Source organism: Capra hircus, chromosome 18, assembly GCF_001704415.2.
Source record: "Capra hircus breed San Clemente chromosome 18, ASM170441v1, whole genome shotgun sequence".
NCBI lineage: Eukaryota > Metazoa > Chordata > Mammalia > Artiodactyla > Bovidae > Capra > Capra hircus.
This window is the reverse complement of record NC_030825.1, coordinates 20,773,865-20,788,610: the sequence shown is the minus strand read 5'-3', so window position 1 is coordinate 20,788,610 and position 14,746 is coordinate 20,773,865. Positions and strand designations below refer to the sequence as shown.

At 52.9% G+C, this 14,746-nt stretch overlaps 1 protein-coding gene across 1 annotated transcript in view; it reads right to left on the bottom strand.

Annotated features, from left to right (window-relative positions):
• Window positions 1-14,746, bottom strand: part of ABCC12 (ATP binding cassette subfamily C member 12) — a 60,659-nt gene that overhangs the window by 16,787 nt on the left and 29,126 nt on the right. The window contains 10 exon segments of the mRNA XM_018063266.1: window positions 1,373-1,424; window positions 1,427-1,598; window positions 2,184-2,381; window positions 4,278-4,381; window positions 5,081-5,170; window positions 8,035-8,109; window positions 8,184-8,265; window positions 8,372-8,506; window positions 11,745-11,948; window positions 13,604-13,676. Coding sequence (XP_017918755.1) covers window positions 1,373-1,424; window positions 1,427-1,598; window positions 2,184-2,381; window positions 4,278-4,381; window positions 5,081-5,170; window positions 8,035-8,109; window positions 8,184-8,265; window positions 8,372-8,506; window positions 11,745-11,948; window positions 13,604-13,676 — 1,185 coding nt within the window.

The following is a 14,746-nucleotide window of genomic DNA, read 5'->3' as shown; positions in this document are numbered from 1 at the left end:
GCCCATGTGTCCTCTCTCGCAGTCACCAAGGGGGCAGTGGGAGACCGAAGTGAGAGCCCAGCTCACCCAACTCCCAGGGCGCACGTGCTGGTTCCCATGGTGATGCCAGCTTCAGCCGAGGATGCAGTCTGCCTCTCCACCCATGCGTCCCTGCACTCACATTTCCCACTGTCGGCTCGCTCATCTGTGGACTTGATCCACAGCCTTGAACTATCCAAAACCAAACCCCTAATCTTGGTCACCCTCAGCTGCATCTCCTCCTGCGTCACTCATATCTGTCTTCACATTGCTCCCCATCTCGGATGCATCCTTGGCCTCGCCCATCCCCTAACCTCAGTGGACTCTCTTGGAAATGGCTTTAGGATCTACCTGTTTTCTGCCAGGACTGCTGCTGCCTATGTCTCATCTCTCAGTCGGACTCTGCCATGCAAGGGTCTCCAATCCTATAGCCCTTCCCCGTTCTTTCTGAAGCTTCATCCACCCTCCACACTGTGGTCAAAGCAATATTTTGCGAGCTCAGCTCTGAGTGTGGTGTTCCTGGATTTGTGGGCTGAATCCTTTGCAATCTGGGGGACCCTCTTCAAGATGCTGTGTGTCCAGTCCAAAGCAATTTTGCTGAGTTTTACTGAAACTCAAAGTTTGTATAACATTTAGGCGGCCTAGTCTCATCTGACCCTTGTGAGAACCCCTTTGGAAGAGGGTAGTCGCATGTTTTGATGATTGCCATTTTAGAGATGAGAAGACTGAGGCTTGCAGCATTCCTTTGACTTCTCCAAGGTCCTCCAGCTAGTTGTGCAGCAGAGTTGGGACTCTGGTGCAAATTTCATCTGATCTCTAATCCTTAGCCCTCATACAACACCACCAGCTGCCAGCTGAGAACTCCAGCTCATCCAGGACAGGGCAGAGCTGGGTTTCCTGGAAGGCCGGGAGAGATGCTACCCTCCTGCTTTTCCCCAGGGTGAGTGAGAAGGTGGGCACAGGGACCACCCCCCCCCCCGCCCAGTGCCAAACTGACCACATCAGTGGTCAGGTGGGGCTATTTCTCAAAGCTCAGAGAGACTGAGTACTGGTCTCCTCTCTCCTGCAGCAGCAGAAACCGCAGAGCCCCGTGGTTAAGAACATAACATCAGTCAGAGAGCAACCACTGTGGCTACTTTCCTGACCTGGGACCAGTGACTTAATCTCCCAACCCTACCCACCTCTCAGCATGGCTCTGAGGATCAAATGCCTGATGTACGCCGAGCACTTAGCGCAGCACCCAAGTCAACATGCTCCGGCATTCAGAGAAGACAGCAAGGACTCAGCACCACCGGACACCACCGGTCCCTGCCCTGGTTTTGTGCGCTCCGCTTTAAACAGCACATCGACCTACCGTAATAGAATGCAGAAGCCTACAGCCAGGATGGCCAGGACTAAAAGGACAGCGGAAACACAGCGGCCAGTATCACGAGAATAAACAGCACCATAAAAAACTGCTGCAGAAAGTTCTCAGCATGAAACGGCAGCCTCACGTCCAGCTCGTCCATATCCTTGGAGAAGCGGTTCATTAGCCTGCCGGTGGGCGTCCTGTCAAAGAAGCTCATGGGGCTCTCCAGGATCTGCAGGTGACCACGGAGAGTCAGGGTCGAGGTGCCCGTTTGGTGGCCGCCCCCCGCCTGCCAACACCCCGGGAGGCCTGCCCGGTGCCTGGGATCTCGAACCAGGCCTGAGTTTCCCTCCGGGGCCCGACAACCTGGGAAAGTGAGGCTGCGGCCACCGTGGAGGAGCGTGACGGGGGAGGGATTCAGCCTCCATGAAGGATGGAGGGATTTTGTGCCCCAGGGCAATAAAAAGTCAAGTTCCACTGTCTCTATGCGGCCTCCCCTGTGCGCTCCAGCCAGGGACCTCCCGGCCGCCGGGGAGTGAGGAGGGGATCCCATGTACTCAAGAGATGCTCTCTGGGCCTGCGCTCACCGGCTTAACACCTGACCACCCTCACCTTCACCCCCAGCCCTGTTAGGCCCATGACACGCCTGCAGCTCCCCAGAGTTTGCCTTTGTTGTTGACAATCAGATATGGGAAACTCAACGGTAAGCTCAGCGAGCAACTGTGTCTGGCGCATCGCAGGTGATCCGTATAAACCCTACTGACTGCTGTACTGGGATATGCATGCGGCCCCAGGGCGAGGGACAGGGGGACTGTACCTTGTCAAACACTTGGTCATGCAGGGAGGAGGAGGCCATCAGTGTAGTCTTGGTGAATATGAAGCCTTTGGTGATGCCAAACACCAGTATGGACACCATGCTCCCTGGGTACACCCACTGGTACACCCTCGGCCCGGAGTCTGCCAGCACCGTGCCCACCTCGCACGTGCTCATGTTGCTGTGAGCCCCACACATCATCTTGGGAGGAAAACAAGAAGCACCAAGAACTGATCAACTGTCAAAAGAATGGGAATTTTCCAGAGAATGTTCCCGGGGAAAAGAAACTAAACGGATGAGCATAAATGTTAAGGATGAATCAGGTGGTAAAGTCAAGTCAGTTCTGTGCGGGACTCTTGAACTTTGCGTGGGTCCTCCTGCTGGGCTCTCTGGGATGACAAGGGTGCCTGGCTGACGAGGCTCAGCACAGTCAGTGGAAAAAGCAAAACAGACAGATCAGACATGTACAGGACAGTCGTCTTGGAAACCAACAGTGCCTTAGGGGACCAGAGGTGATGCTGGGCCAGGAAAGTCACAGAAGCAACAACATGTGGATTCCACAGGCTGGCTGTGCAGCCCTCAGGCGGCGCAGACAGGTCAGGGAATCAGGGACCTGAAGGCAGAAGCCACCGGGCCTTTGGGGAGACTCAGGAGCATCTCTGTAGGAGGGGTCAGCCCCAGGGCCCTCTTTCTTTCCTTTTCTGGGGGCGCACCTAGGAGGGCACTGGTTCACTGCCCTGGAGTCCCCAGGGGGTAGGAGGGAGTCTGATGAACCAAAGACTCTGGGAGGATCCAAAGTGACCCCACTTGGCTCCATCTTGCCCCAGGAGAACACATTTTTGCCTCCATTTCTGGGGAGAGGCCATCTCCTCCTCCTGAGAAATTGGCAGTTTCATTCTTTTCAGAGCTGTGTGCTAAAAGTCAAGACTGCCTTTGGGGCGCAAACAAGCATCTTCCTTCTAAATGCCATTTTGCTGATTACAGCCCTAGAGGAAATGTAAACCAGAGGTGGTGGCTGATGGATGCACATCCATAAAAGCGAGAGCATCCCTGGGGAGCTAATCGACCAAAGGACCAGCTTGAAGAGGAGGCTTCTCTGTGCTGTGGGCTGTGTCCACGGTGTCTGGGGGTGGAGCCAGCACGTGGGTAGGCCGTCATGGCTGCTGCCCAGTTAGCCTAGCACTGGCCTACTGGGGAGGCTTCACTCTGACTAACACCCTGGGCTCTCCAAGAAAAGGGCTTTTCAGGAGCAAGCAAGGATCTGGGGGAATGTTCCAGAAGTGCCTCTCTTTCTGCAAAGTGCAGGCCATCCCCCTGAGACTGGTCTCAGGGAGCTGTACTGAACTCCAGGAGAGCAATCCCATCCTCTCCTCTGCCTGTGTCTTCCCAAGGCCTCCCCACTTTGGTTGTCATAGCAACAGCACTATACCAAAATGTAATCTTGGAGGATGGGGAGGCAACCTCACAGCATTTCCTGGGGGCTCCAGGAAAGCTTTGAAACCATGGGCCAAAAGCTGGGAGAGTTTCCAGCAGGCCTGAGGGAGAATAGACTTCTCAGTCCTCAAGAGGAGCCTGGCCTGGATGCAAGTTAGAGAGGCAGGGAGAGGCCTGCAGGGGCCCTGCAGCAGATCCAGGCTGACTTTCGCATGTCCTCTTCCTTTAGAGGGACTTCGGGGAGCCAAGCCAAGTGGAAGCCACTAACATCAGATAGTGTCCGTGATGAGATGTCTGTTTCTCTTCAGAGACAAGAAGATGGAAATCCACGTTAGGCTTCCCCAGTCCCTCCCAGACTCTCCTTGGAGGTCCCTTACAACATAGGCTGCAAAAAACTGACCCTATCCTGCCTGTGTGTGACTCCAGACAGGCTGCATTTGCCTGGCACAAGCTTTTTAGCCAATCCTTTAAAGTTCGAAAGTGGCACATACAAATTCAGATGCCCTGCTTGTCTTGAAAGATCAAAGGGGATTACGGGAGTCAAGTTGCGTTGTCATAAGCCGCTGACCTCCGTCTTGTGGAGGGGGCTGTGGGAGGCTCATTGTGTTCAGACTCTCTGTTAGCAACTGACTCAACATTTGCCAGAGCCAAAGGGGAACTCACCTGTGAGCCCTTGTCTAACCAGACACCCAGCCACCAGCTGCTGAAGGCAGAGCTGCCGATCATCAAGAGGAAGAGGGACACCACGAAGAGAGAGAGCAAGTACCCTGCAGGGGAAGAGACAGGGCCAGGGGTTGCAGAGGCCGCGCGGCAGCGGCGGGCTCCTCTTCCTCGGGGTCCAGTCCTGGCGGGGAGGAATCGAAGCCTATAGGGAAAGGGCTTCCATCCTGGGAACCACTTTCTAGGCTGACGTGACAACTCTGAGCATTAGGTCCCAGAAACCCCAATGGGGACATCTATTCCACCTGGTTGGAAAATGGATCCAAATGTCAACATGTTTAAAAAGGAAAAAACACCACTATTCACTGTAATAGAAGTGACTCAATGTTTTGAAAACAAACAAATTTTAAAAAACCCGGTCTTGCTGGAGAGTGACAAGAAACGGAGCTATAGGTATCTTTTGCACAGGGCAGCAATTCTCGCCCTGAAGGCAGGCAACGAGCAGATGGCACTGCACTCGGTGATTAGAGTGCAAGGTTACACACGCACCACAGCCAGGTCACGCTGCTGCTCATTCAGTTTCAATAAATAGTGTCTGGCAGCTTTAATGGAGATAAAGGATGATTCCATTTAAAAGGCTGCTTTAGCAGACTTTGGATTATAAGGGGAAAAAAATAAAAGCACTGATAAACGACCCTAGCATAAAGAGAGCAATTGTTAGAGGAATCATAAAACATGAACCCAACAGTTTAAGAAAGAATTTTTAATGCAAATTAAATCAAGAAACCCGTCGTTTTCTACCAAACCTCCAGAAGCCTTAATGTACGTGTGATACGTTTTCCAGGTCACAGTTCCTTCCCGGGGGGACTCAGTCTGGATGAGCTGGTGCGGAGGAACTGTGGAGACAAACACGAGTCCTGTGACACCCGCAGCGGGGTGGCCCCCTCCCGCCCACCTCTCCACCCCCACCACTAAGGCCAGCTGTCATCCTTCCTTCCACTAGCCCTATGCTTTGAAATTCCCAACACACTTCTGCTCGTTTTATCCTGGTTGGTCCTCATGACAGCCTAGTGAGGCAGGGGGCTTTCAGTCTCCTGAGACATATTTATTAAGCAACTACTATGTGCTCAGAGCGCTGCAGTCCATGAGGTCGCAAAGAGTCGGACACAACTGAGCGACTGAACTGATGTGCTCAGCTCGGGGGAGACAGGGGTTGTCTTTGTCTAGCTCTACAAGAAGAGGATGTGAGCACATGCAATTTACTCCGGAGCTAGAGGGTACAGGGAAAGGAAGTCAACAGTAAAAGGTGTCTCATCAAGGCAGCGCTCCCTGCTCCGCCCCCCTACCCACTTCCATGGGCAATGGTAGCTTATCTCAGCACGGAGAACTTTCAGACTGGGGCATCACTACACCTCAGAGGGTTTTCGCATGACCAGTGAGACCTGGGATGTTTCTACACCAACTCCCATTGGCATCCGGTGAGGGCTCCCCCCAAGGGGTTAATATCCCCACACTTCAGGTTTGACCTGCGGCTGGCAGCTCTGAGAGAGCTCCAGGCAAAGGGCTGCAGGTGTGAAATGCCAGCTGGGAGTTGGGCTGGGTGGTGCAGACGTGCTGAGGGTACCCAAGCCGTCTACTACAGGGCCAACAGGAAGGCCTCCACCACAGACATCACACCATGAGAAGAAACCAGGGCATCCTCCCAGGTGGGTCCCTGGATCCCACCACGTGGCTCCCCCAAGTCCTTTCCATTTTCCAAGGTGTAAGGGCAAAGGACCACCAAGCTCCCGCTGGAGCAACGTCCAGAGGTGCAGGCGTGAGCTCCCAGCAGCCAGGAGTGAATGCACGTCTCTCCCCCTCCAGCATGAGAGGTACGAGAATGTCGGCTCCGAAGGAGCATCCTATGCTTATGCCTGGCTCTTGTAAACAGAGATGACTGGAGCCTGACAAGGGGGTCCCTCTGCGCAGGGCTCTTGGTACCCTGCCCCGGCAAAGAGAGCTCGCATCTCAAAGGTGCCTTTGTGAACAGAGCTGCCATTATCCCCTCTGCCTGGGAACACTCGCTCTGGCTTCTTTAAAATGTTCAGCCTGACTTTTGCTCATCATTGTGTCTCCCTCTGGGGCTGCAGCATGCAGGGGTCGCCTTGATGGGTCAGCAGAGCCTAATGAACAGCATCCTGGAACGTTAAAGGACCTGTCAGACCCCCTTGCAGTCCCAACCCAGTCAGCTCTGCTGCTGACACTGCGTACCTTTGCGGGCTGTGCCGCCTTCAACTCTTCCATCCCTACAGCTCTCAGAGCATTCAGCTTCACACCTTCCCTTTCCTCTTCAGAGAAGGGGGTGGGGTGAGGAGGAGAAGAGGAGCAGGGTTTACTCTCCCCACAAGACCCCGAATCCTCAGTAGCCTGGAGCTTTCCTAGGAAAGCATGGAAGAGACTACCAGGGCCCCACTTCAGCCTTGGCCGCCTCCAGAGTGATAAAAATACATTGTCCAAATGGGCATGCGTTTGTCACAAGCACCATTAATGGTGCCAACTTCCATCGATGTGAAGACTCACATTTTTTCCCACATTTTAACATCTCTGAAATCAGGATGTGCCCCGTTCGGTAGCATGCCATATCATTTAATTGGCAGAGACTTTTCTTAGTGGTACATAAAATGACGCTGCTCTTAAAATAGATGGCATCTTAAATGTGATGAAATATACTAAGGTTTTTTTTTTTAGCCACACATTATTGAGGGGCCTCGCTGTGGGCGTGTTTAGGAAGGTGCATTTTGATTCCTGTCTTCTCAGTGCCCTTCGAGGGGCAGGGTATAGAGCAGGTGCTCAACAAATGCTGACTGGATGAAGGGATGAAAGGCGGCAGAGTCTAAGAAGGAGAAGGAGTTTGACCAGCCTGGTCCTTGCCAGGTTTATCCCCCACATTTCTTCTCTCTGCATTCCTGGAATTACCCGTTACCCTCGACCCCAAATCCCCCTGCTTTCCCCACCTTTTCACCAGAGGGTCCTGGGCAAACTCCTACATATGCTTAAAGGACCAGTTCAAAGGTCACCTCTTCTGGGGCGCCCTCCCTTCCTGATTTCTTGCTCCCACTTCAGCTCCCTATTCCTCTGATCACATCTGCCCATGATTATCCTTTTACCTATGGCCCCCACCGAACCAAAAGATCCTGAAGACAGGGGCAGTCTAGCTTAGTGACTGGCATAGAGTAGAATGCTGAGTCCTTATTTGTGGGAAGAATGAATACCCTTATTCCACCCCGATCTCCTCTCTGCTATACAATTCTTTCTCAACACTCAGCATAAAAGCTGGGAAACATCTCATCTCCTGTGTGTGCATTGTTTTGATTATGCACATGATCTCTCTGCATTGTTTCGATCTTTCCAAATAACAATAACAACAACAACTAATAACAATAATAACTATATGTCAGGCACCGTGCTAGTCATTCTATGTAGAGTTTCTCTTGTAATCTTTGCAAGAACCTATGAAGTTGGTACTCTTATTTTCCCCCGTTTTATGGATTAAGAAACTAAGGTTCAGCATGGCCAAGCATCTTGCTTCAAAGTCCTAAAACTACTAAGTGGTTGAGCCAGAATTAAAACTCAGGGAGTTGAACCCCAAGGCTCACACTACAGTAAACCACACAATTCCAGCTGCCCACAAAGGACAGCATGCCTGCACTTCTCTGTCCCAAACGGTAGATGCCCAGCAAATACTCAACAGTATGTAACCGAGGGAATGAACAGTAAATACCTTTTATATCTACAAATTCTGATTCTGTTTCAGATTCTTTTCCTTCACGTTTCTCATCTCCTGGAGCCAAAACTAGGGTGAGAAATAAAGAAAGATCTGTGTCCACTCATGAGCCATGAGTGATAAGAGAAGTGTGATGGGAACTCTGATTGTACCAGCGTCTTCATTTCTCTCAGCAGGGCTCTCCTTCAGGGCTTCCACCGCCGCTGCATCGTACATGTGCTCAGGATCCTAGAGACAAAATAAAATTCCTCTGAAAACGAAATGACAGAACTTCAGGCCAGAAATTATGAGGGGAGGCACCCAGTCTCTTGCATCCAAGTAGGGAGAGACTTACCTTGAATTGCAGCCCACGGAGATTGTGAATCAGTTTTGCATAGCGTCCCCTCTCCTCCATTAACTCCTTGTGGGTTCCCTTTTCACAAATCTCCCCGTCTTCCAACAAGATGACTTCATCACAAGACTCTAAGAACTGCAGGGATATTAAAGCAATCTACAGTGAGCTTCTGTCTTGGAAGAGAGAGAAGAGCATGGTGCTGGACTCCTATCCAGTAGTATCCTGGGCTCATGTGATCCAGGGGGTCCCGATATTGGGAACACTGATATTGAGGGCCAGATAATTCTTAGCTGGGAGTGAGGTGGGGACTGACCTGTGCATTGCAGGATATTTAGCAGCCTCTCTGGCTTCTATCCACTCGATGTTAGGAGCACCCCCCACTCCCAGGTTGTGACAAGTAAAAGTGTTTCTAGACATTGCCCAAAGTCCACTAGGAGATAAAGTGGCCCCCAGCTGAGAAACACTGACTTAGTGCCTATGTGTCTCATGAGAGCAAAGGGGGCCTTTAGCTGTCACTGTGAAGCACGATGAAACCTCCTCTGCTATTGGTCCCTATATGAGCCTCCTTGCTAAGAAATCTGATCACGGGAACTTGGAGTGTGAAATTAACGAGGCCACTGAAGCCATGATTTGGTGGAGAAGGAAAGCATGACCTCAGCGATGGCTCCCCTCTGTTGTAACGTTACAATCCCTCCTCGCCATCCTTATCCAGCCCAGGAGATGCAGCCCATGGCACAGCCCCTGGCCTCCAGGCCACATTACCTGGCTTGAGGAGTTTACACCAGCCTCATCTGTAGCTTTAATGATAGCATCCTACATTTTGTCCAAAGCACTTCTGTTTTTCTAATTTGAGTTCCTTTCATTTCTGTATCATGCCTGAGATCAAAGAGCTGCTAAGAGGACTTTCCTTTCATTTTGGAATGAGACAAAGCTCTCCCCATAGGATCAGCCCATCTGGGGGCAGGAAGACCCTCCTAGAGGTGGACAAGATGCTATGAGATCTAAGATAGTTCAGCCTAAACAGGGCTTTGCAATTAAGGTGAGAGGTCCTCCCTTGTACTTTGGGGTTCACACAAGGGTTCACTTGATGCTCTTGATTGAAACCCTGAAAGAAGTAGCTACATTTGGTCCCTCTGCATCTGTTGGGGTTTGTGGGGAAGAAGCCAAATGACAAGTTTTTCTTGGCCTTGGACAGCTCCAGCCTTTCTGGCTTCTTTGGACTAACTGCCTGGTTCCATGTCCACTTTCCCAGACAGGCCAAGGAGGAACAGCTGGGTCTTAATATCCAGTTGAGACACTTTCTGACAGAAAGTCTCTTATCTTTGCACAGCATCTTCTAATTTTCAAAGCCTGATTTCATCTCCTCTCTGTCTCCCACAATCCAATCAAGAAAACAGGCAGCATGATTATCAGCCCATTTCCCAGATGGGGAAACTAAGGCACAGATGTGAGAGCACACATCCCAGCCCCTGACGCTCCCGGTGAAGCCCCTCTGGCCAGTGAGCTCCCAGTTCTCTCCAGTGAGATGGAGAGTGATCTGAGCAGCTTTGTTCTCCAAACACAAAATCTGGCCCTGGGTTGGATGTCAGCAGTTGGCCGCTGGCCTCATTTCATTTGTTTCCTCAAGTTTCAGAAGAGCAATTGTCCAGTCTGAGCACCCAAAAGCATCCAGATTGCCTGTGGACCCCCGAGTGAAAGTAGCCGGAGAAATGTTTTGGAAAAGCCCAGGGGGCTTCAGGTCCGCCTCTGAGCCCCTCCTTCCCATTAAGGATGACCGGATTGAGACTCCAGCGCCGTCTAGTGGCTGCCTGTATTTTCAACACGCAAAAAGTAAGATGAAATGACCTTGGTGAAAAATAGTCTCTGAGGAGACTGAGCCTCCTGGGATCTAGTCTGAGGTCATTCTGCTGGTGAGCAAGGTTCAGAGACTGGGCCAGGGCCAAGGTCACGTTGTACCCCTTGAGGACTCCTGCACAGACAGCTCTGACCCACATCCGTCGGACCCTCCAGGAAGATAGCCCTTCCCACTGCCTGTGGTCTCCAGGGACTGGAGCCTCACGGGGCAGAGCTGTGGTCACCACATTTAGCTCCCAGGCTGGGCGAGAGCCTGTTCTGAGTCACCTTACGGGGGCCCAGAAGAAATCCAGCCTTGTCCACACGCTGCCCCTGCCTAGCAGAGGAACAAGGAGCTCTTATCTCACCCGCCCAGCTAAGATGCTTGCTGGAGGTGATGGACACCACTCGGGTAAACCCCATACGCTAAATTCAGATGCTCAGTGCTTCTTCTGAGACAGAGAGGCAGAGGTCGGGGCAAAGCCACAGGTATAGGAAGGCCTGGTTTTCCTGGTCCTTGAGAACCCGGCCTTCTTCAGCTAGACCTTTTGGCCACTGACAGAGGAGCCTAAAGATGCTGGCTACTGCATCCGGTAACCATGGCAACTTCACATGCTGTCAGCTCGGAGCCCTCCCCCAGCTTGTCTTACCCTTGCAAAGGCCGGGAGTCCCATCTCTTACTCCTAGTTTAACATTCCCCCCGAGTCAGAAGATAGGACTTCTGCTGCCGCTGCTCCAACTGACTTCTCATTATAGTCCAATGCTGGGGGCTCTCTCCTCCAGCAACACACACACACACATACACACACAGACGCACAGAGCACACCTCTGGGACTCACTTACCTACTCACTGTAGATGAGCCAGGACCGACCTAACTTATCTCAGGGTGGAGAGGGGTCCTGAACCCTTTCCGTGGGGCTGACACAGTAAGTACTGTCGCCACTTTGCCAAATTTCCAAGCTTATTCACGGAGTTCAGTCAGTCCCTTTCCTGGGCAATATTCATGTTCCTAAGCCTGAGAGTGGCTCTGAGTGGGGAGAAGCTTCTTGCCTCAGCCCTGAAGTCCTAGTCTCCAGCCCCTTTCCCCTAGGGAGTGATATAAGGGTCATCTGAACCCCGATCAAGCGTTCATCGTCTTCTGTCACCCCCTACCCCTGGCCTCAGGCCTGCCCAGCCCTTGATGGAGGAGAAGGCTGTTCCTACCGGGCTTCCCACCTCCCCACCATCAGTGATCCAGAGCTGGAGGAGGTGCCCCGTGTCAACCCCACAGGTAGGGGTCAGGTATTCCTGGAGAATTTCCCTCTGATGGATGGTCTTGGCTCCACTGAGCCCAAAGTTAGGGTAATGGAGGCCAAGCCCAGAGAGGACTGGGCAGGGCTCCACACAAGCCTGGATGGCTGGGGACCATCACAGTGTCCCCTGCTCCTTCCCTGACCTGGTCCAGGTGAGGACTGCAGGTTTAGGCAAAAGAGGAGTCTTTGCGAGCATCAGATGCCACACTCATTTCATGGCCTCATGGGTCCTGCTGGTCCCAGTCACCTGCAGCTGGTGGGTCACCAGAACAACGGTCTTCCCCCTGAGCGCCTTCTTAATGCACTCCTCAAAGACGTGCTTCCCCACGTGGGCATCCACGGCTGACAGCGGGTCATCCAGCAGGTAGATCTCATGATTCGAGTAGATGGCGCGGGCCAGGCTGATCCTCTGCCTCTGCCCCCCAGAGAGGTTGAGGCCCCGCTCCCCGATCTGTGGACAAGAGCAATACTACGGTCCATCATCAGGCCCCATCTCCCACTCCGCAGTCCTTGGGGACCAGGAGCTTCCTGGAGACTCTTCAGCAGACCGCTCATCACTATAATCCAGTTCCTCCACCCTCTTCCAGAAATGCCCTGGCCATACCAGGTACCCTGAGCAGTGGGAGGCTCCACTTATGCAGGAAGCCTGGTGGGCAGTGGCAACTAGGGAAATACCCCTTCCAGTGTTGAGTGAGGGGTACCTGGCTCACAATACCACCACCCCAGTACAGCCCCATAGGGAGGGCTTCATCTTGACCAGTAGCACCAGAGGGCATTGTTGAGTAGGAATCTCTCATTGTGGAGCAAGAAAGCCAGGAGACAAGTGAACAGGGGGCAGAAGTGGATGGGAGCAGAGGGTCAAGCAGGGGGTATCTCTATTTGTCCACATGTGGATCAACTTTTCACTCCCACTAGGCAACTCTAAGCTCTATGAAGAAAAGAGATGTGTTTGCTTTGTTCACCGTTACATTCCTAAGGCCTGGCACCACACTGGACCAGAACAGGTGCTCAGCAAAGATTTGCTGAAAAGGTGAAAAGCCTAGGTTGCCTGCTTGAGGTGATTCTATCCAACTGACCCCAAAGCGAGCCTCCAGGACTTCAGCCAGGCGTTGGACTGAGCGCTAGGACAGGATATGTGAAGTCAGACAAGAAGAGTCCCCTCTCTCCCGGGAGCTCACATCTTAGCAGGGGTGGGCAGTTTTAGTTCACATAGTAATGGCACAAGGGAGATTTTAACAGGTGCCGACTGAGAAGCATAAACAGAGTACTCTGGGGCGTATTACTTTAGACTCTGGGACTCAGGGAAGTCTTCTCAAGGGGATGGATTTGGAGTGGGATCTCGAATGGTGGTAATCGGCAGGAGCAGAGGTCTAGACCCTGGAAGGGAGGGCGCAGCTAGGCAAGCACGCAGGGGCGGGTGAAAGCAGACGCTGGCGGTGGCTCGGGCCTCGGCGGCCCTTCCCCTAATGCAGGCACATTGCGGCACCAGCAGAGTGACAGTGGGCTCTGAACAGGCCTTTCGTCAGATGCCTTCCTTCTCTGGGCTCCTGGCAGATTGGAAGACTGCGCGGAGGGCCCACTGGGATGGGGAGACAGAAGGTGGCCTGGGGGCTTCCCTCAGCCACCTGAGTTGGCAGGCTCAGCCCCCGCCCTTTAAATGAACACCCTTCAGGGGAGATATCTGGAGATGACCCTTACACTCCTGGGCAGGTGGGGCCGCAAAGCAAGAAGGGGCCTCTGAGCATCCAGCCACAGTGCTGTACCCCCAGCCTCTGTCTTTGGAGGACAAGCCAGCCTGGGAGGTGGGGAAGCAGCTGTTGCCAGAAACCATCCCTGAGATGGCAGACAAACTGGAAGTGACCCCAGGAGTGGCCAGGCAGAGCCCAACCCAAGTGGAGCTGGTGTCACACCCATTGTGACATCTCCCAGGAAAGGACCCAGGTGGAGAATACAGGATGGTAGAGCCTGACTTTCCCCACATCTCCTGGGACCCTTCAGTCCTCGGGGCACCTGGATATGATGGAGCCAGAGCCGGCAGAGCTTCAGCCCAGTGGGCATCTGGGCTGCTACGCACTGTTGTGGGGCTGAGCTCTGGGTTCTACTCACCTCGGTCAGGTCTCCATAAGGAAGGCTGCTCAGGTCCTCCTGGAGGGCACAGACGCGAACTGCGTGCTGATACCTGTGGGAGCAAAGCTCGAGGTCAGTACAGTGAGAAAGACCCCACGTCCATGCAGCCCAGGGTGACTCAAAAGGCACACTGATGTCATGGGCAGGCAAGGAGGTGGCTGGTTGCTTGATCTTTGATGTCCAAGGGCAACTCCCTCTTGACTTCTTCCCGCCTATCTGATGCAGAGTTGATTCGGGAGGATCCTGGCCCCTCCCCTCACAGGCTTCCTACCATTTGAGAAAGATGAAATCAGTGCACACAAGACCTCTGAAGGGAAAATTACTTATGGGGGTCAGAGCAGGGATTCACCAGTGAAGGCTGAGGTCGCTGGAGGAGATCTCCCAGAGGATGCAAGACCGCTGATGGACAAGAAGATGCATGTGGGTGGCACCAGCAAACAGTGAGCAGGCAGTTCACAGGTCTGCACCAGGCTCGGGACACACCTGATGCCCTGAGCATTGCACCCATGTGTCAGCTTCAGGGCTGCCCCACCTGGTGGCTGAGACCATTGGCTTTGGAATCAGAACAACCTGGGTTTGAATCCAGCTGGGTAACCTTGAACAAATGACTATACCTCCCTGATCCTCACCCTCCACTCTGTACATTAGGTTAGTAACTCATTGGGTTGGGAGAAGTGGGAACGCTGTCTGATGCTCAAATTCTCCATCAGCAGTAGTTACAACTAATGTTATCACCTTGGCCAGTCTTTGACTATGAGCCTCAGGCTGCTCGGGACATCTTCATCTTGCCACCTCCACTCCCATCTTAAACTTCCTCCCACCCTCCTGCTTCCCTTGGTCCTGAGAGTCTCAATATCCATCCCAAGAGCAAAACCTCTGCTAGAGATGCCACACACAAAGGGTGTTCAGTCCATCCTTCAAGCCCCAATTCAAGTGCCACTCTCTCTTCCCTCTTGTGGTCTCTGCTGCCTCTGAACAGTCTGGCAGCCTCCTGCCCTTGGCATATTCCTCCTCGGCCCATTGTCACTTCTGTGTGTCTCCTACCACGCATTCCAGACTTGAGCGCTTGAAGGCCAAAGACACGTCTGAGCCACCCCGGTGGCCCCCCTGGTCATGCACAGT